Genomic DNA, 24,553 nt, shown 5'->3' with positions numbered 1-24,553 from the left:
CAAAACAAGTTCTTTTTTAAAGAACTTAAACTATTCACTTAGTCAGGTGGGCCTTTCTTAGCCCATTAATGCGTTAATTAGGACTTCCTGTACTTAAAATTTCAGTAATACTTAAGTACTATCTTAGAATCTTTAAATATTTATAGGATAGTTTAGAGAGCTCTTCCTCAAATCAGCATAAACTTGGGAATAAGATCAAGAGCTCTCAGAGTTGAATATACTAATATGTAGTAGGGTGTACAGACTTGTTTATTCATCCTTTTGTCCACTTGTTCATTAATAATTTGTTGAGTGCCTAGTACTATTTCAGAAATACAAATATGGAGAAAGAAGGTCTCTGTCATCTGGGTGCAGTAGAGAAATGAATGTATAGACAATCAGTAGTTTTGGTGTGGTATGATAGGAGCTGGAAGGTCAACTTGATCTTGGAAGACTTCATGTGAGGGTGACTTTTCAGCTGCGTTTTGAAGGATAGGTTGGAATCTGGGCTGGCAGGAGTTGGTGTAATTTTTACTTCTTAATAATTTTACTTCTGGCATACCAATGAAATGGATTCGTAGTGGAAGCGTGTCAGGTTGGCGAGTAGAAAGCGATTACTGATGTCTTCAGATGACTTTTTGTGTATGAGTAATATAGGTCTATGCTTTTTAAAATAAAATGTAGTATATACAGAGCTAATTTACATTACTTCTCAAGTATACAGTATTAATATTTAAATATATGCAATAAGAATTGTACTTTGAGTAGATGGGTAGATAGAACTTTGGGGTTTCTTGAATGTTAAATTTTTTTCAATGATGTTTGTGCTCCTTTTTGAATGGATGTTTTTCTTATTACCTTTTATCATGGTATTAAGTAACATAAATTTATCCTTGTTTTTAATGTAGGGGACTACTCTAAATTATCAGTGTTAGGAAGAGTCTGGGTTTTCCTATTGAATATATAAAAAACATAACACCTGACATTCTCCCTTGATATGCTATGTTAATTATTTTTTATTTAAAATATTGTTGAGAAAAATTTAGCAAGGCAAGAAGCAATGGCTGGGGTGTTCCAGGCCTAGAAGAAATTATTAATTTATTCACTTAACCAATATTAATATAACATCCACTACATGTTTAGAACTGTGGTAAGTTCAGAGGTGATTTAATGAATAAAATAACAGTATCTGTTCTCAAGGACTTAAAGCCTAGTTCACAGGTAGTTAAACAATTGTATACAAATTGACTGGGTGCTGTGGCTCACGCCTGTAATCCCAGCACTTTGGGAGGTCAAGGCGGGCGGATCACGAGGTCAGGAGATCGAGACCATACTGGCTAACATGGCAAAACCTCGTCTCTGCTAAAAATACAAAAAAAAATTAGCCGGGTGGTGGGCGCCTGTAGTCCCAGCTACTCGGGAGGCTGAGGCAGGAGAATGGCATGAACCCGGGAGGCAGAGCTTGCAGTGAGCTGAGATCGTGCCACTGCACCCCAGCCTGGGTGACAGAGCGAGACTCCATCTCAAAAAAAAAAAAAAAAAAAAAGAATTGTATACATATTATATGATGCAAGCACTAAGTCTTTGAGCATCTAACTCAGTCTTGAGGAATCAAAACAGGCTCTTACATGAGCTGTAGTTTAAGTTGGGAGCTGAAGATTGAGTTGAAATTATCCAGGTAAGGGGTTGGGGTATGAGGTGTGGGTAGGTTTTAGGCACAAGGAACAGCCTGTGCATGTTTAGGAGGCTCTAGGTTGTTCATTGTCTCTAGATCATTCAGTGTAAGGTGGTGGAGTGGTGAAGAGTTTGTCTAGAGAGAGAATAGGTTCAGATCAAGATGGACCTTTGAGCCAAGAATGTCATCCTTTGAGTAAGGAGGGGCTATTGAAAGAGTTTAACCACAGAAGTGAGGAGCATGATTGAATTTGCATTTTCAGGAGTTTGAATAGTGTTGGGCAAGGCAAGAAGCATGCTATAGAATTGCTATAGCATGGTGGGGGGAGAGGGCAGTGAAGAGATGGAGGCAGGTTAGAAGGCTAGGAGGCAGGTTAGAAGTGGCCTGAGCTAGTGACAGTAGGGACAGAGAGATGAATTAAGGAGGTGCAGTCCACATGCTTTATGTCTTTATTAATTTTCATTACAGTTATCACAATTTAAATCACCTTTCAGCAGAGCTGAGTCATAATCAATTCATATCATCAGTAAGCACCCCTTTGCTTCTCTCACCATTGAGGTCCATTCATTCTTCTAATCTGATATTATCTCTCAAGTCCTTCAGGCTTTCCAAACCCTCCTACTTTGCCCTTTGGAACTCAAAGTCTGTCATCTTCTTTGAATGTTCTCTTTCCTCCTTGCTGTAGTTGAAACCTGCATGTTCTTTGATGGCTTTATTTTCCTGGTGGCTTCTTACTTCAAAAGCTTCCAGCTCTCTTTGAAGCATAAACCATCAGAGTATACAACCTGTTGGTTCTTCCTTGTTGGTGGTCTCAACTGTAGGTCTTTTAGTCCCTCCCACTGATTCACTGAAAGCATTGGAACTTGAGTTACTTTCTTCTTTTCCACCACAATTTCTGCTATCATTCCGTGTCCACCTACCAGAGGTTCTTAGTTTATGGTCCATGGACCACCAAGGGGTCTTGGTGGAATTCGTGGTGTCTTTGAAGAAAAAATTAAATCTTTATTTTCTTTAATCTGTAAATGAAATTTAGTATTTCTTTCAATTATGTATATAGGAAAAAAAACCTATCAGCATACCAGAAAAATCCACAATAGTATTTGGCCTGTGACTTTATCACCAACAGAAATCAGATATTTTCAAAGCACAGTAGTTACTGAAGATATTTCAAAATGTGGTTTACATTTGACATTATATTGAAATTAGACTTGTCATTACCTTTGTTATTTAATGCAATAGTGAAGAACATTTACTGATATATTAAAATTTATTAATATTTTGATAACCTCATTTTACTTTAGTTCTTCGTATATATTTTAGGCATTTAAAAGTATTCTATGAGGAGCTCTGTAATTATCTATTGCTATATAACATTTCTCAAAACTTGGTGGCTTCAAGCAATAATAAACACTTGGTTTCGAAGCCATTCTTGGATGGTTCTGTTTTGAGGTCTTTCATGAGATTATAATCATCTGTAGCCTTGATGGGGCTGAAATATCCATTTCCAAAGTGGCTCACTCATGACTGGCAAATGGGTGCTAATTGGTGCAGGGAGGCCTCGGTTCTTCCTTGTGCGGGCATCTCCAAACACTGCTCAGTGGCATGACAGCTGGCCTTAGAATGCATATTGCATGTTGTAACTTATTTTCAAGCAATTGAAGAAATTTTAAGATCATAAATGTGTTTTTCATTTAATAATATAAAATACTATGTGAACCCTAAATGTGGACAAAATATAGGTAGATAATCAAGTATTTTTTGGTAGGGAGGGAACAGTAAGTTTTCGTCTTTTCAAAGAAGCCTCTGGCTAAAGAACTTCTTATAAATTTCACCAAAATACACATTAAGAGCCAAAAAAAGCCCATTTGTAACACTGAGGAATATTGAAGTCAGAATGCAGTTGATGGGATGGTAGGAATTGTTCCTGGATGATAAGTCTATGGCCTAAAACTGGCCTCGGCTTATCATACCTGAAAGATTGAATGGTTGGTTTTTCTCTCCACAATAATACATCTTTGTACCAGTGATTTCACTAGTGTTTAAACGTAAAGACCATGGAACAGGCAGACATACTGCTTAGCAGTTAACATGTACTATAATTTTCATATCAGCATCACAAGTTCCCTGTTGTACTCCCATTCCAAAGCCCCTCTTAAGGTACTTTTCCCCACTCTAGAATTAATCGTTCATTCCTGTTGCTAGTTCACTTGGCTTATTTTCTTGGGGGCATTTAAAATATTGTACCTTAAATTATGATCCTTTATTGTATATTTTTCTCTCAAATGGTAAGCATCTACAGGAATGGTAACTATGTTTTATATATTTTATCATCTAGTAATTGCTCATTCATTCATACCTTCAGCAAGTATTAATTGACTGACTGCTAACTATCAGGCACTGTGCTATAGGCTGCATATACAACATCACTGTAATGGTTATCTGTTGGTATGTAACAAGTTGCCCCAAAACTTGGTGACTTAAAATAGCAAACATGTATCATTTCATACCACTTCTGTGTGTCAGGAATTTGGTAGTTGCTTAGCTGGGTGGTTCTGGGTTGGGGTCTGCCTTGAGTTTGTAGTAAAAATGTTGGCTGGAGCTACAGTCATGTGAAGGCTTGACTGGGACTTTCAAGATGGCTCACTAGCGGTTAGGAAGAAACTTGTTTATCTTTTGGCGGAAGCCTTCAATTCTTTGTCACCTTCTTTGCCTCCCTTCGAGGGTTCTTGAGTGTTCTCATGATCTGGCAGCTGGCATACTCCAGAGTGAGTAATCCAAGAAGGAGCAAAACAAAAGCTGTAAAGTCTTTTATGATCTAGTGTTGAAAATTGGACTCCATAATTCCCACAATATCTGTTGGTTACATAAATCTGGATCACTGGCGCCATCTTAGAGACGGGCTGCCATAGTGATTAAAACAGTTGATGGTTTGTCTAGCATGGCTCTTACATTTTAGTTGGAAAGAGACAGAGTTAAAATTACAAAATAAATGAGATAATTACAGATTTTTGTAAGTCATGTGAAAGGACATAGGAAGAGAATGTACTGTGTGGTGTGATGGAGAAGGGGTGGGTACATGTGCTACTTCAGATAAAGTGGTCAGGGAAGGCATTTCAGCCTTTTAAATCCGAAGATGAGAGTGAATAGCACTTTTATTTCCTGTTAACACCTCTCTGTGATAGGTACTATCATGGGAGGTTTCAGTAGCTTAGTTATGGTAACACAGTAAGCAAGTGGCTGGGCAGGATTCTGAAGTCAGACTCCAAGAGCCTTGCTTGTTTTTAATCAGCAAGTTCCCAGATTAGTAATAAAGTTAACTAAAGAGCCAAGCTGTGTTAGCTGTTAGGTTTTTGCCCCCTCTTTAAGCATACTGTAAGACTGCATGAAAATAGAGAATTTCAAGCAATATGTTTTATTCTGTATTTCAGGTATGTATTTGTATAGAATTGATTCTGTAATGAAAAGGAATTTTTGTTTGCTTAATAATTCTCCTGGATTTCGTGAAAATTTCTACTCCCTTCTGGGTTCTAATGAAGTATGTTTATAATCATATGTAGTTTTTTCATACTTGTGAAATTGTAAGATGACTAATAATAATATCCTTTTGTTTTAAATAAAAAAATCACTGCCCTTGTTGTTTAAAGTGTTGTAATACTGAAAACCTCAAACACGGAGTTTTCACTTTTACAGTGATATACTATAGCTAAAAATTCAGATAGAGTTTTTGAACCTTTTTTTTGTTCAATTTTTTTCTAAACTGTCATTACTGATTATCAGTGTGATTACTCAGTATGAGATAATACTCAGTAGGGTGCTCATTTAGCTTCCCCTGAAGATAAGTGATATTAATTTATAAAACTTAGTATACCCCAGACACAGTCAAAGCCATATTAATTAAGTGTGGTGTACCATCTCCAAATTGGCATTATAACAGAATCTCCTCAGTCTTGCATGTGTTTAATTCTTCAATAACGGCAAATTGTTTGTATACTTCACCTCTCTGGCTTGTGTTTCTTGCTCAACTTTAAGAGAAGAATTTCGTATAAAATTATGAAAATTTTACATGAAATAGGAAGTGCACAAACTATAATACACACACATACACAACCCTCAGCCAAATTGCCAAATACAAGATAACCAACTTACAGTCAATATTAAGGGGATTCCTGTCATATTTTTATGTAAAAAGTATTTTTAAAGTTTGCTCAAGTGTTCTATTGTGCCTTGGTTTAAGCAAATTGTGTGTGCAATTTAATCAAAGATAGATTAAGAGTGATTTTTCCATGTGTGAATGGAGTCATAGTAACCTCTCTTTTTAAAAATGAAACTTCTTTTAAAACATGTAAAATGATTTGATAGTAAAGCTCACTTTGCACCTAGCTTTATAATAGTGCCCAGATTTTGTAGAATCTGCCTGGAGTGCTCAATAGTGCATGGAATGCTTTTACTTTTAGCCTGAGGTATTCAGTGGTTGCTATTCCAGTATAGGAGGAAGTTTCAAGTTGCTATTCAAGTTGCTATTCCAGTATAGGAAGAAGGATTGTACTTACTTTTCTTTTATGTTTCTTTCCTTATTTTTTCTTTTATTCCTTCTTTTCTGGGAAAAGGAATAAAAGCATTATATTGAAAATGTGAAATACTGATTGATCCTTTTGTATCTCATATTACTATTTTGCCCATTGTGGATTTAGAAGCTAGAAGAAGGGAGTGCTATTTTTTTCCTATCTTGCCTTCATCCGTCTATACTAGTGGTAGTGTACAAATTTATTTTTCCATTTGGGTAAAATTTATCTTTTCCCCAGAGTTTTAGGTGCTAAGCTTATGGGATAGGTGTGATAATTATATTTTATTATTAATATTATTACCTTTACAAATTATGTTATTGGTACAAGTATGGTTTTACTAGCTTTACCCTTGAAAACCTTAAGGGCTGATTTTTTTCCTTTGTCCTATTTTTGCGCTCAATACTATGAAATTGTTAGGTACAAAAGTGTTTTAGAGCTTGTTCTTTTATTTTTTAGACCTGCAGTTTCCTCACTGTAAGGATTAAACAAATGTATTCAACCTAATGCTGCATTTCAAGCTCTTAGCCTGGTGCTCTTCATATAGAGAAGGCTCAGTAAATATTAGTAAAACTCTTGTTAATTTTTATGACTTTTAAGGATTCTTTTTAAAAAAAGTTTTGGTTTTTGGTGAAAATTAAGATTTTATGTCTTCTATCACTGTTAGAACCATTAGGTTATGCATTTACAATTAGCTTGTGAAGTGCTTAAGCTTATTATTCCCATTTATTGACATGTTTACATTTATAATATTGATGTTGCATTAATGAAGTTTTGCTTAATTTCACTTCATTATAAGTTTGGCATATTAATTAAGCTACACTGGATTTTTTTGGGGGGTGTGTGTATATAAAGAGCCAGGATAGTTTCTGTGCTTAGGAATTGATATTATCTGTACAGAAATGATGGCAATGAAGTAGTGACTTGGGAGATAAGTAACCAGTCCCATTTCCTAAAACAGTTTTTTTTTGGTTTCTCTCAGTTTTTTAAAAAAACATCAATAATGAGGGTACAAATATACACAGGGATAGTATCTTCTGGACATATATATTCATGTGGAGACAGTTTTATTTTTCTGAGTTATTCCAGAGTAGGAAATGCTTATGGTGGTGAGTTAGATGCCACTCTTTTTTGCTATTATAATATATTTCACATAGCTCCTACATTTTCTCTATAGCTATATAATTACCTGTTTATGTGCTTGTCTCCTCCACTTGATAATTATTTAAGGTAGGTCTTATAAAGGCTCATTTATCTTTGTATCACCAACGTCTAATAGACAACTGTTGATTGCTCTTCATTTCTTTTTGTAGATCTGGGATTTCATTCCAGAACACGTTAAGAAAAAGTTATATATGTATCACTTCCCTACAGCCTGAAAAACTTCTTTTACACTTTTTGTAGTACAGGTCTGCTGGAGACAGATTATCTCCGTTTTTGTCTGAAAGTGTGTTTCTTTTGCTTCTACTTATGAAAAGTAGTTTCACTGTATATGGAATCCCAGGATAACACTACAGTTGATCCTGGAACAGCATTGATTTGAACTGCACAGGTCCCCTTACACACAGGTTTTTTTAAAAGAAATATATTGGAGATATTTTGAGATTTTCAGTAATTTGAAAAAACTTGCAGACAAACTGATTAGAAATATTGAAAAAAGAAATAATTCTGTATGTCTTGAATATATTTAAATAGTAGTCTATTTTCTCACTTAATACCGTAAAACATTTACAAATCTATCATAAAAAAGTTAAAATTAATCAAAACTTATACGCACAAACATGAACTAAAGATGGTGCCATTTGCAGTCAAGAGAAATGTGAACAAATGTAAAGATTAAACTATAACTTTATGAAATTAACTGTACCGCACACTATATTACTGTGTTAATGTTGTAGTCACCTCTGGTTGCTATTACGGTGAGCTCAAGTGTGTTGAGTATCTACTTAAAATGTCATGTGACACTAATCATCTCCACTTGAGCAGTTAATCTCTCCAGTAAATTGCGTATTTCAGTAAAAACTGATCTCTTGCAGTTCTTGAGTATTTTTCATTGTGTTTAGGGCAATACCGTAAACCTGAGTAACACCATGGGACCCATACAAAGTGCCACTAGTGATGCTTGAAGTGCTTCCAAGAATCAGAGAAAACTCATAACATTACAAGAAAAAGGCGAATTGCTCGATACGTGAATTGTATAGATTGAGGTCTGTAGCTGCGTTGCTCACCATTTCAGGAGACAATTCATCTTGTAAACATATGATGTAAACTTACAGTATTGATAAATATAGTACAGTATTGTGAATGTATTTTCTTTCTTTTTAATAAAATTTTGTTTTCTCTAACTTATTATAAGAATACAGTAAATACATTTAACATACAACAATGTATTAATTGACTGTTTATGTTATTGGCAAGGTTTCCAGTTAACAGGAGGCTATAAGTAGTTAAGTTTCTGGGGAGTCAAAAGTTACATGTGGACTTTGACTGCCCTAATCCCTGTGTCATTCAAGAGTCAACCGTACCTTTCTTTCAGCACTTTAAAGATGCCATTCCATTGTCTTTTACCACCATTGTTTCTGGTGAGAAATTAGCTGTCATATCATTTTTTTCTTGTGTATATAATGCATTTTTATTTCTCTGGCTGTACTTTTATGGTTTGCTGTTTATTTTTAACTTTCAGCAGTTTCACCATGAAGTGCTTAGGGGTACGTAGGGGTGTGTGTGTGTGTGTGTGTGTGTGTGTCTTTTGTATTCTTTTTGGGTTTTGCTGAGCTTCTTGGATCTGTGAATTGAGTTATACATATATATATATTTAATCAGTTTTGGAAAATTCTTAGTCATATCTTCTGAAATATTTCTTCTGTACCATTTCCACTCTGTCTTCTGCTTCTGGACCCCTGTTACACTTGTGTTACAACATCTGATGTTGTATCACAGATCATACTCATTTTTTTTTCTATCTCATTATTTTGTTTGTGTTTGAGTTTGGAACTTTCTATCAATCTGGGTTTAGGTTCACTGATTCTTCCTCAGCTTTCCGGGTTACTGTTAAGCTCATCTAAGAAAATCTTCATTTCTGATCTAATTTTATTTCTAATTCATCCTTTTTTTTAAAAAAAAATAGTTTCTGTGACTTTGCTGCTGAAATTATCTCATGTGTAATGTCTACTCTTCATTATATCCTTTCAGGAAAAAAAATGCCAATTTTAGGGTTAATATAGGGTTCTCTTTTTGTTTTCAGTTCTACTTCTGGCTATTTCTTCAGGAAATCTCTTTGACCAGGCTTTGCCCTGGCCTTTAGATGGCATTATGACATGCTCTTTGAAAGTCCAGAATGTGTCATGGGGATTTCTCTCCATTCTTTTGCCTAGTCTATGGCCTTTGGAGGGCACCTGTTTGCATATGCCTTATGGGGTATTCATACAGCTTTCCTGTTCTGCTCCGAAGCATTGGCTTACTACCCCATTCAGTTGGTGAAGACTAGGGGAAAGAATTGGTAGGTGGGTATAGACTTGCCAAATGGCTTGGGCTTCATGTGGGGCTCACTGAAATTCTAATGCCAGCACCCATGCAGCTATCAATATTTCCTTAAAAATTTGGCTGACTTTTCTTCACCCTTGTTTAACTTATTCTTCTTCCTCAACTATTTGTCAGGGATAAGAGCATCTTGTTGTTTTCTGGTATTTGATCCTTGTAGGTTTCTTTGGGTCCTCAATTTTCTCTTGGGTTGACAACAGCAGCAAGCATAACTTTATACGTTTTCTGGTTTGTTTTGGTCGTTAGAATGAGAGCAGTGGTGTTTTTTGACAACTTTCCAAATCCTACAGGAAGCTGTCGTATTCTTAGTACTTTAATGTTTAAGTAATATTAGGTGGACCATGGGTGAGTGCAGTACATAGTATTTTTCGTAGACATTATCTTCACAGTAAATTTAGAAACCTATTTTGAAAGATAATACTTACCTTTACATCTCATTATTTGAAGAAATCCTATTTCTTTAGTGAATTGAGTAAACAATACTGTGACTTACTTGTCCTTTTAAATTGAGACTTTGAGGTATCAGGTGTTTTTAATGGCTATACTAGCTCTGTCCATTAAAACTTTTTGCAATGATGGAAATGTTCTATATGCATTAGTTTGCTGGCCACAAGCCACATGTGGCTCTTGGGCACTTGGAATGTAGGCTAGTTCAATGAAGGAACTGATATCGTTCAATTTAATTTAATAATCATACATAGCTAGTGGCTACCATAATGAATAGTACAGGTTTATATACAGTATATGTGGTGAGAACAGTAGCTTAAAATGTATACAGCAATGATGAAAAACTCATGGAATCACTGTGCTGTTTGAGTATACTTCTATTCTTGATGCCTGGTTCAGCTTAAGACTTTTTGCATTTTTGATTGTTGAAACATTGTATGACTCATGAAATGTATGAGTCTGGGTTCTTTGTGAGCAATAGAACTTGTGAAATTCAAACAATTTTGAATAAATGAATTATTAGCTTTGTAAACAAATATCTATGCTTTTTTGAAATGTCAGCAAGCTATTTGATTATCTAGTTATAGAAGAAATCTAATTGCAACAAAAATCTAGCTTATTTCTTAAAGCCTTAACCATTCTGCCGTGCAGATATTCAAGAAGTTTACATACTGACCAGCCTGAACAGAGATAAATAGTTTATCAGGCCAATAAACTATGAAGATGATTCAATTCCTAAAAATTCCTAAATCATGTTCCCCTCCCACCCCCACTCCAAGAGACAGTATGCATTATGGAAAGGGCAATAGGCAAAGGGGCCAGGAAGGGGTGGGGGATGGGACACTGAGTACTAGTTTGGGACCAACCCTAAATTAAGTAATCTTTCTAAACTGCTTAATTTACTAATATGTAAAGCAAAGGTCACCTGTCATTAGAATCTCAAATCTATGTGAGGTTTTAAGATTAGAAGGACTCTTTCAATGTTGTCTGAGCTCTCTTCAATCTTTAGATAGAATGTTTACTGAAAAATTTTCACCACTCTTTATTATTATTTTTAATTTTAAATATTCCAATGCTAAATGCCTCCTGATGAAATCACAATGATAACGCTATTGGCCCTCTTTGTTTTTCTCATTTTTGAGATGAGATAAATGTTGGGAAAGGAAATACTTAACGTGTGTCATTCTGTCTTTCTTTGTAGCTGGACAAATTTGCCAGCATAAGAATTCCAGGGAGCAAGAAAGAGAGACCTCCACTTCCCAACCTGAAGACGACATTTGCAAGCAGTGATTGTGCAGCGGCACCTTTAGAGATGATGGAGAACTTTCCAAAGCCATTGTCAGAGGGTGAACTCTTAGAACTTTTTGAAAAAATGATGGTAAGAATTTGATTCTTTAGGAAATGTTTGAGGAAAAAGCCTTAGCTTTTGCTCATGTTAATGGAACTCTAAGCATTTTTGGTAGTCATATTCCATGGGCTAATTTCTGGTGTCACTTAAGATAACACTTTGGCCACAAAGAGTTTTTGGATTACAAAAATATGAAATCTGAAGAAAAACAACCTACCAGGTTTTGATTTCGTAGAGAGTATGTAAAAACAAATACTCCAAAGTATCGAACGGTATATTTTTGTCTTGAGTAGATTATCTAAGTCAGCGGTCCCCATCCTTTTTGGCACCAGGGACTGATTTTATGGAAGACACTTTTTCCATGAGCGTTTCGGGGGTAGTGGAGATTATTTTAGGATGAAACTGTTCCACCTCACATCATCAGGCATTAGTTAGATTCTCATAAGGAGCATGCACAATTCACCATGGGTTTGTGTTCCAATTAGAATCTAATGCCACTGCTGATTTGACAGGAGGCGGAGCTCAGCCAGTAATGCTGGCTGGCCTGCCGCTCACCTTCTGCTGTGTGGCCCAGTTTCTAATGGGGTTGGGGATCCCTGACCTGAGTGGTCTGAGTCCAGTCCATGTTAAAATGATAGTCACTGTGCTCTACTGTTTTCTTTGTTACGGGCTGGATCTTAGACCTGACTTGTTCTATTCTTTCCTTAGTTTTTAGGATAACTAGGTTCTTTATGCAACATTTATGTCTGTAGAGACTTGAACTCACCTTTAAGTCTTTTTCTGGGTGCCTAACCTTTTTCTAGTTAGCCTTTGACTCTGTTAATGAGGCTTATATGAAGATAACTCTCTTCAGTATTATCTTTGAGGACTCAAGATCGTCAAGTGCCGTTTTCTCCCATCCATGTGCTATATATCGAACCACTCACCTAAGTTATCCATCCATGAGATTCCAGGATGGCACTCATATGGTTCACTTGTGGCTACTAGGTTAAAAAATTTCATCATAGGCTGGGCGCGGTGGCCTAAGCTTGTAATCCCAGCACTTTGGGAGGCCGAGACGGGCGGATCACAAGGTCAGGAGATCGAGACCATCCTGGCTAACATGGTGAAACCCCGTCTCTACTAAAAAAATACAAAAAACTAGCCGGGCGAGGTGGTGGGCGCCTGTAGTCCCAGCTACTCGGGAGGCTGGGAGGCAGAGCTTGCAGTGAGCTGAGATCCAGCCACTGCACTCCAGCCTGGGCGACAAAGCGAGACTCCGTCTCAAAAAAAAAAAAAAAAAATTTCATCATAATTGTTGCTGCCATCTGAGTAAGTGGACTAAGTAGCCCATTGATGTTAAACATTTATGGAGGCCACATTTTACTTCCAGAAGTTAAAAGTACAACTACCTAGGAAGTACTGAATATAGTTTATGCTAGTTTTCTGTTACTCTTAGCTGGGAGGGAGCTAATACTATAAATTTTAATGTTATTTAGAGCTCAGATGAATATCAGCATTTTTGAAATATTTACAGAATACTTTTTAAAATAACTGGGCCACATCACTTTTTCATCCTTAAGCAGGTCTACCTGTTGGCATTAGATTTTGGTGATTAAATCCTCCCTAGAGTAACTCAGCAGAAATAAAACGAAATTGTTGCCTTCTCAGGGCTGTCCAGTTTGCTAAGGGACGAGATAGTTACAACGAAGGCCTTTTTAAAAAATAAGGAACAGATTCTTTCTTTCCCTTACTGATTCCTTGAGTATATTACAATACTCTGTAGGGAAAACCTGCTGTTGATTCTGAAGCTGAAAGGCTTTTGAAGGGTATTGTTGCCTTCTTTAAATGTGGATTAGGATATTTTTCAAACTTCTCAGCATACCATATTTTTGACAAATTTAGAGCTATTTCTATGTCTGTGGAGAATGCTAAATTTATACTGGCTTGATTTGTGGCTTATACATATCTGTTACATTTTTATTAGTAAGAATTCTCTTGAGAAAGCAACATTGAATAATCAGCCATGGTAACCTTTTGGCATTTGTACCTACAGAGGCTTTATACCATTTAAGGTTTGCATCTAGGTTCTTTGCTTTGGCATTGTACAATTTTTAAAATGATTGTTCTTATTTATCATTATCAAAGGTATTTAGTAATTTTTACATGAAGTAACAACTTTGTTTTGAAGAACATCTCTTTTCCCTCCTCAAGACAGTCCTTTGAAAGACTGTGCTGACTTGATTACTTAATGAATGTGAAGTACAGTGTAATAACTTCAACATTTGTACTCATTTCACTTGGGAAATTGATTTACTTCATCTCTGGGTAATAGTTTAGTTTCCGTGTGCATTCTTAAAAGTGGTGTTGAATTTTTAGTTATACCTAAAGGCTTTTTCCCCTGTTTGTCTTTAGGTGAAAGCTGAAATTCTAGCTCAAAGCCCATATTGGTTTCTGTATGACTATTAGATATGTGAAATAGTTGTGTTCGTCACTGCATTTACAATTTACGTTTCTAAAGTCAATTTCAGTGATTACTCCAGAACTCTTAGATACTTGTAAGTAGTTTCTTTTGAACAAGGTGAATATAATCGGTATACGTTGGAAGTGGCTAGTTTATTCCAGCTGTTGAACAACCTTTAAATCAGCCCTCTCAGCTTATTTTTCTTCTGACCCTGGTTAAAAGTCCCAGGTGGGTTCCAGATATTTCCTGTCGGTTTCAGATAATAAAAATCCTAGCTTAATATAAATTAATTTTCACCCAAAGAAAGCTGCTCCTTTTCCCCTGTTCAAGTTTGTTCCATTTCTAGTCTCCGGTAGGGGCAATTATTGGGGATGTGGTTGGCCGCTTCTGTTTCTCCATCTTGCTTTTCCATTATTCCCTATTCTCTGGGCTGAATCTGTCTCTTCTAAGATTAGATTGGGATAGGGGGAGGGAAGGAATGAGCACTTGCTGGCCTAAGGTATCTATTGGTGCCCTAGAGTGTTGTATTAGTTTCCTATTGCTGCTATAACAAATTACCATGGACTTTTTGTTTAAAGCAACACACATTTATTATAGTTCTGTAAGTGAGAAATCCTGGTCGGCTTGACTGGTTCTGTGGCAGTCACACACCATGTGAAAGAAGTGTGTGTCACTGTGACACACACTTGTTTACTTTACTTTTCCTAATTTTCCTTCTCTCTGGCCAGTTTTTTCCAGTTTACTCTCCATATCCCCTCTTCTATATGTTCTTTTACTTCCTCTGAGTGTTGCCTCTGCCTCTCAGTCTTATCTTTATACACTTGAGTTTTCTGCGCACTCCTTTTGGGGGACTGGAGCCCTTTCACGTTGTAGAATATCTTTTATATTGTGACACCTTGGTATGTCTTCTACAGAAGAGCAGTTATAATCCGGCTCTCTAAAAGATGCTGAACCTCAACACATCAGAAAGTGAACTCATCATATTAAATACACCCCCCCCGACACACCCACCCACCCACTCACCAAAATTTCTGCTTCACTCTTAATTTCCTATCTTAAAAGTCCCCACTGAAGTCATACTTGGGAGTCATACTTGATTTCGTTAAGGCATCAGTCACATCCATTTACTTCTCTATCCTTATTAGCTTTTAATTTTATTTCCCCCCTGCTTTAGTTCAAGCTTTCATGTCCTCTTATCTAGGATATTGCAGTGTTCTCTGCCATTTATCTCCCTTTATGCCTCTGTTAGAGAATTCTTATACTTCATTTTTGTATTTTTTTTTTTTTTTTGAGATGGAGTCTTGCTGTGTCACCCAGGCTGGAGTACAGTGGCACGATCTTGGCTTATTGCAACCTCCGCCGCCTGGGTTCAAGCAATCCCTGCTCCAGCCTCCTGAGTAGCGGGGACTACAGGCACACACCACCATGCCAGCTAATTTTTGTATTTTTGGTAGAGATGGGGTTTCACCATGTTGGCCAGGCTGGTCTTGAACTCCTGACCTCACGTGATCCACTCGCCTTGGCCTCCCAAAGTGCTGGCATTATAGATGTGAGCCACCGCGCCTGGCCTTATACCTCCTTTAAGTCTTAGTTCAAGCATTACTCTAATTATCTTCGCATGTGTTCTCTGAGTTACGGATCCCTTAAACCTGCCTCTCAGAACTGCTTGTGTATGAGTCCATTGTGAAATACATTCTTTTTTTACTTTTCATTTTTTAGATATCTGTCTTCCCATTAGATTTAATCCATGCAGTATCATCCATTGGTTTATCATAGCAAACAAATGTCTGTTAAGTGCAGCTTCCTAAAGTAGATTTCTAAGATACTGTATTTCTCTTCACCTTAGACACTATACCTAGATGGAGATTAGCTTTAATTGCTAGTCAGCCCAATAACACAAAAATATTAAAATAATGAAAGGAAGATAGCTTTTTTCATGCATTCATACCTTTTCTTATTTTCACTATCAGTTGAGAGAATGAAAGCTGTGCAAGAAAGCTCACCTATCAGGATGCTATCATTAACAGGCATTAAATGAGTGCCAGTGATATCAAAATCATTCTGACAAAAATTATTTTAATTCTGGACTTCCTGTCTAGAATTGTTGTAAGCGTAGAAAAAATGACCTGATAAAATTGCACAAAGTACTTAAGTATGAATAATGATGTTCTATTCTTTTATTGGGAAGATGTTTATCAGGCTTTTTTGTAATGTAGGAGAAAGCACATTTATAAAATGCCATCATCATCTCTTAAGTATATGTTTGAAGTATGTCCTGGTAGTAAGAACTTAGATGACCTACTGTCTAATACATATATTGGCTTTTCAGAGTGGGAAACCTGGTTTGGATAATACCAAAGACATTCATATTTGACTTTGAAACAATTTTCCGTGTATAACATAGAGTGGAATCTAATTTTGTCCTGCAGTGTTTTTTTTTAATTATACAGTATTTCAGGCATACAAAAAATATAGAACATAATATTAAAAATACAACCACAGGTATAATTGAACTCCCTTTTATAATTCTTCTAATTCCCACTTTTATCTTCTTTTCTTCCCTGAGGTGAACAGTACCCTGAATCCAATAGTTTTGGTCCCATACATTAAAGAAACTTTCCTTTTTTTTTTTCTGTATAAGAATACAGTTGTATGGAACAAAACCTTTTTTCTTCTGAGATAGTTGATGGTAAATTGCTGATTCAATGCCCCACAATCCTCTAATACTTTAATGTATATTTTCTACAAGTAAGGACTTCCTTCTATATAATCACAATACAACCACCAAAATCAGAAAGTTAACACTAATCATTTTCTACCTCAGACACTATTAAAGTTTTACCAATAGTATCAATATGCTCTTTATAACAAAAGAATCTAGTTCAGAATCATATGTTGCATTCAGTTACGTTTTTAAAATCTTCTTCAGTCTGGAATAGTTCCTGTGTTTCCTTGTATTTTATGAATTTGACAGTTTTGAAGATTGCAGGCTGGTTGATTTGTAGAACATCCTGATTTGCATTAGTATTAGACTTTTTAAGTTTTGCAAGTAAACAAATGTGAACAGGATATCTCATACTTTAAATGATTGTTATGATTATAAATGTGTCCGAACATCTTTTCACATGCTTATTGGCCCTTTGGTTTACTCTTCTGTGAATTTCCTGTTTATATTTTTGCCCATTTTGTTGTTTGAGATTTCCATCTTTTTCATATTGATTTGTAGAATTTCCCATATAGCCAGAATAATACTCATGTGTTCAGTTTTTATGTGTTGCAAATATCTTGTCCTAGTCCGAATCTTGTCTTTTTACTTTTGTTAGTGGGGAAGGGGAACTGAGGTACAAAAATGTAAAATTGTGGTCAGATTTATCAAGCTTTTTATGGTTTGTCCTTTTTGTATATTATTGAAGAAATCTATCCTGACATCATAAATCTATTCTCCTATATTTTCATTTAAAATTATTAGATATATATATATCTCTATGCCTGATGTGAGATGTGGATCCAATTTTTTCCCACATAGTATTTCCAGCAGCATTTATTTGAATAGTTCATTCTCTTTTATGATTTGTAATATCTCTAGTGTTATACATCAAGTTTTTGCACATGTGGGTTTGTTTCTGAGGTTTGATTTTTGTCCATCAGTTGGTTTGTCTAATTCTGCATTTATGTCTGTTGTCTTAGTCACTGCAACTGTATAATAAACCTTAATATCTAAGAGCCCTTTTTCCAGAGGAGAAAAGAAGAGCTCAGGTGAACCGATAAAAATCAGATATGACCATGTTCTTTTGATATTTTCGGTATAGAGGTGGGGAAGGTTCATCTTGCTAAGCTTATTCCATATTGCTACTCTTAGGGTACATACTAATGACAATTTTTCTTTCTTTCTTTATTCTCTTTAATTCTTGGTGTTAAAAATTTACGCATAGCTATTACATTGGTCAAATAAATGAATACCTATTGTGTTGAGTGTGCAAGGAATATCTTAAGGGTCAACCAAGAGTCTGAATGAAAAGAAAAACCAACAAAGACCCCTTTGTGTTAATTCTCTTAAGTGTTTATTGACAACCGTAGATTTCTACCAGCAGCTTATTTCAAGTATTAGTATTCTTTACAAATCTACTTTCCTATATCATGAACATTTTCTATTTCTTACAAACTAAAAACGTATATTAAGGCTTGACTAGATAAAATGAGAGAGGTTCTGTGGGAATGCTTTGTTCTGATTTATTACTTGTCACTCTTTTCCCTCTCCATTGAGTAGAAATTGAAAAATTCAGGGAAAGGTGGTTTAAAAGCGATCCAAATAATAACCCAAGTATGAAGAGGAAGAGGGAGAGAGTATAGTAGTTCAAGGCAATTATCAAGTTGATTCATGGGTTGTGTTTGTCAGGGGGATAATGTCAATGTTTAGTTGTTTCTTCTAGATCCAGATAAATGAGAAAATAAATGATTTAGGTGTATTGGATTTTGCCTGGTGGGATTTTTTAGCACCACTAAAATGGTTAGAGGGAGGAATTTTAAAGGGATAAATGTTATGGTAATATTTCAGCATGCTGTTTCACCAATTAGGAGCTGTGCAGGCAATTATTTGTGTATACCTGTGAAGGCCTTTTCTCAGTCATGTTTTCTTCTGTAAAAAAGTTGGCCTTAAGAAAAACGTTGTATCTTAAGTCAAATGACCATTTTATCCTTTATGTAATTTATGAAGAAATTGTCATTTACTTAGAAAAGTTGAAAAACAAATATATGAATGAAGATCCTTTTTCATCACTGGTAGTGTTTTTTTTTTTTTTTTGAGATGGAGTCTCGCTCTGTCCAGGCTGGATGGAGTACCCTGGTGTGATCTCAGCTCACTGCAAGCTCCGCCTCCTGGCTTCACGCCATTCTCCTGCCTCAGCCTCCCAAGTAGCTGGGACTACAGGCGCCCGCTCCCATTCCTGGCTGATTTTTTTGTATTTTTAGTAGTGACGGGATTTCACCGTGTTAGCCAGGATGGTCTTGATCTCCTGACCTCGTGATCCGCCTGCCTCGGCCTCCCAAAGTGCTGGGATTACAGGCGTGAATCACCACGCCTGGCCAATCACTGGCAATGTTCTTATCTGTAGGATTACACAACAGTTGTCTGTGATTGTAGGTGCTTATGCATATACTTGAACAATTCTGACAAGGTTACATTCCAAAATAAATTAGAGTTGTGCAGCTTTCTGAATATTCAGCTCACTTCTTGTGTGTTCTGCTAAAATTTACAGTGTATGAAAGAAAAGTGTTATTTAAATTTCTTATTTTCTTATTGTGTATGTCTGTGTGTGTGTGTTCCTTGATACTACATTAGGATAAACTGAAATTTGTTTTTCAATTAAGATAGTTTACACTCTTCCCATATTCTCCAGTTAGAATATTTGGCCAAAAAGTAGTGTTTATGAGTTCCTTATCAATCTTTGGGTAAATGTCATTCTTTGGCTACTGTTCTATTAATGAGCTAGCCATCTGACTTTCTTTGTTTTTTTTTTTTTTGGAGACGGAGTCTAGCTCTGTCGCCCAGGCTGGAGTGCAGTGGCGCGATCTCGGCTCACTGCAAGCTCCGCCTCCTGGGTTTACGCCATTCTCCTGCCTCAGCCTCCCGAGTAGCTGGGACTACAGGCGCCCGCCATCTCGCCCGGCTAGTTTTTTGTATTTTTTTTTAGTAGAGACGGGGTTTCACCGTGTAGCTCAGGATGGTCTCGATCTCCTGACCTCGTGATCCACCCGTCTCGGCCTCCCAAAGTGCTGGGATTACAGGCTTGAGCCACCGTGCCCGGCCCTGACCTTCTTTTAATTTTAATGGGAATTGAATAATCCAGTGTCTACTGGATAATACGGTGGAATTTCAACCCCACTATTGGTAAAAGCAAAAAATGTAACTTTTTAATAAACACATTTATGTTAAAAATGATTATTTAAAGGTTTACTATAAGGACATAGTAAAGCTCATAGGCAAAATATTTTATAGCTGTTTTAAGCTTTTTTATAGCCTCAATGTATTTATAGACATCTTGAATATAGAAAAGTAGTAATAAAGTTAATTCTAAGTTCCAGGTTCTTGGTAGTATTTATCTTTTAGTTTTCTAATTATGTCTAAACCCAATCTAAGAATAAAATTTATTAAATTGCAGAACTAGATGAGATTCATTTAGTCTGCCCTATTCGACAGTGTATAATGACCCTGAATGAGGTCATGAAATCTTCTGTTTTTTTAATTTGGCACTAAGCCTTTCATGGTAGTAAAAACCTTAGTGTAATGAAAAGCTTGACCATTTGATATTGTGTGATGTCAAAGATGAATTCAAATGTAGTTAAGAACAGAATTACACTTTTAGCAGAACTCTGGATAAAATTGTGCTTATACGATGTTGAGCTCTGTCACAAGAGGGGAAATTAGGGGATCATTGTGGACCTCTTAAGATACTTAACCAATTTGTGGCTTTAATAATATAATGCTAGCAAAACAGAGACTGCTACCAAGAATAATTATGTTGGCTTTAACCCCTAAAACAAAACATAATGTTATTGAAATTAGATGATTGCTGTTGACTTAGTATGAATAAATGTTTGGTTTTGCTATGACAGTGCTTCCAATTTTTATCTTCCAACATTATGCTTATTGTTCCATTATAATACTGTATTTCCCATATCCATTTTGTAATGCTAGTCATGCTCTGCCTGTCTGTAGTGTTTTTCCTTTTTGGTTGAATATCCTTCCACCTGACCATCTTCAGCAACTTGCTGCTTGTATATATTCACCTAATTCTGCAAATAGTCAATCATTTTAAATTTAATCTGACTCTCCATAGTGTTAACTGTCCTGCTCAACTTGATGTATGTAAATTTAATGAGCATGCTGTCTTGTAAAATCCACAGCCATGAATGAAAATATTGAGTCTAACGTGTGTAATTCAGTTGGAAAAATGTCTGCTCTCTCCTTGCTCTTCTCTGCTTGATTGTGCCTTAGTGCTCCAACAAGTTGCATGTATGTGCACAGGTACTAAATTACGTATTTCCCCCCTCTGTTTTTCCAATAAAATGTGAAAAATATTTATTTGGTACTATTTTTAAAAAATCAGGGCCGGGTGCGGTGGCTCAAGCCTGTAATCCCAGCACTTTGGGAGGCCGAGACGGGCGTATCACGAGGTCAGGAGATCGAGACCATCCTGGCTAACAGGACGAAACCCCGTCTCTACTAAAAAATACAAAAAACTAGCCGGGTGAGGTGGCGGGCGCCTGTAGTCCCAGCTACTCGGGAGGCTGAGGCAGGAGAATGGCGTAAACCCGGGAGGTGGAGCTTGCAGTGAGCCGAGATTGCGCCACTGCACTCCAGCCCGGGCGACAGAGTGAGACTCCGTCTCAAAAAAAAAAAAAAAAAAATCAGTCTAGTAGGGACTTAGGGTCCGTAAAAGCAGTAGCAAACTGGCAATTTGCTGGTGTGTGGGAACTTCTGACCCCATGCAACTTGTAGGAAGACTCTTTGGGAATGTCTTAAAAGTTGCTTGCTTGACCTGGTTTCCAGGTCAGGGCTGCTGCTGACTAATTTGGTGTCCTTGCGCAAGTTACAAAACAGGTGTATGCTTTCATTCTGGATGGACACAGCACCACACAAGGTCACAAGTTTGGAAGTTTGGAAGGGATGATGGAGTGAGTCTGGAAGGGACCTTGACCCCATTCATTCCTCAACCAGGTACTGCTTGGCAGGGGTCAGTTGTTATATTTACTCTGTTCTAGGCCACTGAGGTTTAGTGTGGTTCTGCTAGTGTTCCCTGGAAAAGTGGTGGATTTTAGCTTGGCCATCTCTGTGTCAGTGCCACGACCTGAAGATTCCTACCTCCAGAGTTGGAACTTATTCCCATCAGTGTTATCTGAAGATTCTTGAGAATCTTAGGAGCAGCAATTGCTCAGTGTTCTAGTCTGAGGCTGTATCATCTCCAGCTTCAGTTCCATCTCTCAGAAGATTACCTGCATCTCATATGTTTGTCCTAAAATAGGATGAGCAAATTCTGTTTGAGAACTTTTCTGTCATCTTCTTTATTTAGGAAATATTTAAAAAGTGACCATTGTGTTCCATGCACAGTGAAGGAGGCAGCATATATAGAAATGTTCTTTTAAATTTTATCTGTGAGGGAGAAAACAGAGAGTTACATGTAAAGAGCCAGAGTTGAGGGAAGTTTTTTTGTTTAATTTTGATCCATTAAAGATTAACTTGCTTATATATTGATACTCAACCAACTGAGAGAATTTAGTGAAATAAAATAGAAGAGGATAATAGACATGTAATGCCCTTTTGGAGGTGGGAGGAAAGGGGATCTCGAGCATAAATGAATAGGAATGTCTTTGGATAGATGCATTGGTTGGGTAGGGAAAGATATTAGTGTGCAAATAAAATGGTAAAAGAGCAGGAAATGGAATTATAGCTTTCTTTTCATAAAGGGAATTGAAATTTATTTACTGAGAGTGATAGGCAGAAGTAGTAGTTTCATAGTTCCTGGGAAATAGCTAAGGTTTGAAATAAGTACCGTATGAAATGTGAAAAGAGAGACTAGTAGGATTTTCCATAAATGTTGTAAGAATTGATGAATCAACAGTGGCCTGCATTGGAAGAAAATGGAAGGGTCAAAAAACTGCAGGTTTTTATTGGGGCCAAGAAAAAGGTGGTTTGGGAGTGGGAGAAGTGACAAGATGGAAGATTGAGGTCAGAGATAAGGATTATGGAGATTCTGATGGTGCCTGTGGCGGAGCAGGTTTTAGATAATGAAAAGGTACAGATGTGGTCATTAGAACTGTAGCTGAGGACAGTGGAAGTGGAGGTTGCATTGGCGAGGAAGCCAAGGACACTCTAGGGCAGGGGTGCCCAGTCTTTTGGCTTCCCTGAGCCACACTGGAAGAAGAAGACTTGTCTTGGAACACAACTAAAATACACTAACACTTTTGTAAAACATTATGAGATTATTAGAAAGTATTCGAATTTCTGTAGGGCCACATTCAAAACTGTCCTGGGTGCGAGCTGGACAAGCTTGCTCTAGGTCCATTGTGGGTGATAGCAAGGTGTGGAGTGACAGAGGAATCAACCCAAGTTGATGGCAGTGGACATGTTCAGTTAGATGGTACTAGCCCCAGGGAAATCGGATTTTAGACGATAACATAGATAAATAATATAGAAATAAGAATGAGGGAGATAAGATAGAACAGAGTTTAAATCTAAGTTAAAGAACATGGTCAACTTCCAGAATTTTCCTAAACCTCAGCTCTCTCCTCAATAAAGAGGACATACCTCAAGTTACTGAGGATTAATTAGTGCTTATAAATGTTTAGCACAGTGCCTGGCTCAAGAATTTGACCATGTTTTAAGATTACAGGGGTACTAGAGGTCTTTGTAAAATGGTTCTGGGAGAATGGGTGAGAAGGTCAGTGCACAGAGCAGGTTTGGAATGAAAATAGGAGGAAATGTAAACAGTTGGAGAAGTTTGTGTTTTGAATGGAATTCTGTTGCCTGTGTCTGACCTACTTAACCCTTCCTCTCAGGACCCTTGGATTTGTCTTGATTGTGGTTTCGTTAGTCTCCTTTCCTCCTTCAATTCAGTGTGTATTTACTATAGCCGAATATTCTACAAACCTCTTCTTTTTATTTAGGGAATATAAAAAAAAAATCTTTTTTTTTTAATAATGATATTCTGTTTTTCTTTTTTTACCCCAAATGATTTATAGAAAGTTCTGCTATTAAAATATTTTAATTTAGTCTTTTAAAATAACTTTTTATTTTGAAATAATTTTAGACTTACAAAAGAATTGCAAAAATAGTATAGAGAATTCTTGTATACCTTTTACCTAACTAACCTTAACGTTTACATCTTATATAACATTAGTACAATTATTAAAACTAAGAATTGAATACTGAGATAATATTACTAACTAAACTACAGACTTGCTTCAGATTTTGCCAGTTTTCTCACCCATGTCCTTTTTTTTCCCTTCCAGAATCTAATCCAGGATCACATCTTGCATTTATTTGTCATGTCTCCTTCAGTCAATAACAGTTTCTTATCTTTTATGACCTTGATACTTCTGAAGAATTAGGGTTAGTTATTTTGTAGGGTGCTCTTAATTTGGGTTTGCCTGATTTCTTTTTTTCCTTGTGATTAGATTGAGGTATATTTTGGTATGAATACCACAGAGGTGGTCACCCTTCTCATTATGTCATAGCTGGAGGTTTGAAATATCAGTATGTCCTATTATTGGTGGTGCTAGCTTGGACAACTTTGTTAAGGTGGTGTCTGCCAGCTTCCTCCCTTGTAAAGTTAGTATTTTCCCTCTATAATTAAGGAGAAAAAGGATATCTGCACAGTCTTAAAGTAGCTCCTCAATTTATTTTGCTATTTAGGTTATAATCTAATAATATCGTTTTATTTTTCAAATTGTTCTAGTTTTGGCCACTTAACAGTTCTTGCAGTTTGGCTCATGTCCTTTTGACTTCCTTCTTTCCTTCCTTCCTTCCTTCCTTCCTTCCTTCCTTCCTTCCTTCCTTCCTT

The 24,553-nt window shown here is 36.6% G+C and overlaps 1 protein-coding gene across 1 annotated transcript in view; it reads left to right on the top strand.

Moving 5' to 3' along the window:
* DIAPH3 (diaphanous-related formin 3) overlaps positions 1 to 24,553 on the top strand; it is a gene marked incomplete at its 3' end in the record, with an annotated part of 233,999 nt that overhangs the window by 40,261 nt on the left and 169,185 nt on the right. The window contains exon 3 of the mRNA XM_011943276.1: positions 11,405 to 11,581. Within this exon, the coding sequence (XP_011798666.1) occupies positions 11,405 to 11,581 (177 nt within the window). The remainder of the gene's footprint in view (positions 1 to 11,404; positions 11,582 to 24,553) is intronic.

This window comes from Colobus angolensis, unplaced genomic scaffold (genome assembly GCF_000951035.1).
Source record: "Colobus angolensis palliatus isolate OR3802 unplaced genomic scaffold, Cang.pa_1.0 Scaffold218, whole genome shotgun sequence".
Classification (NCBI taxonomy): Eukaryota; Metazoa; Chordata; class Mammalia; order Primates; family Cercopithecidae; genus Colobus; species Colobus angolensis.
The sequence above is the reverse complement of the archived record's forward strand: the minus strand, read 5'-3'. Positions and strand labels throughout refer to the sequence as shown.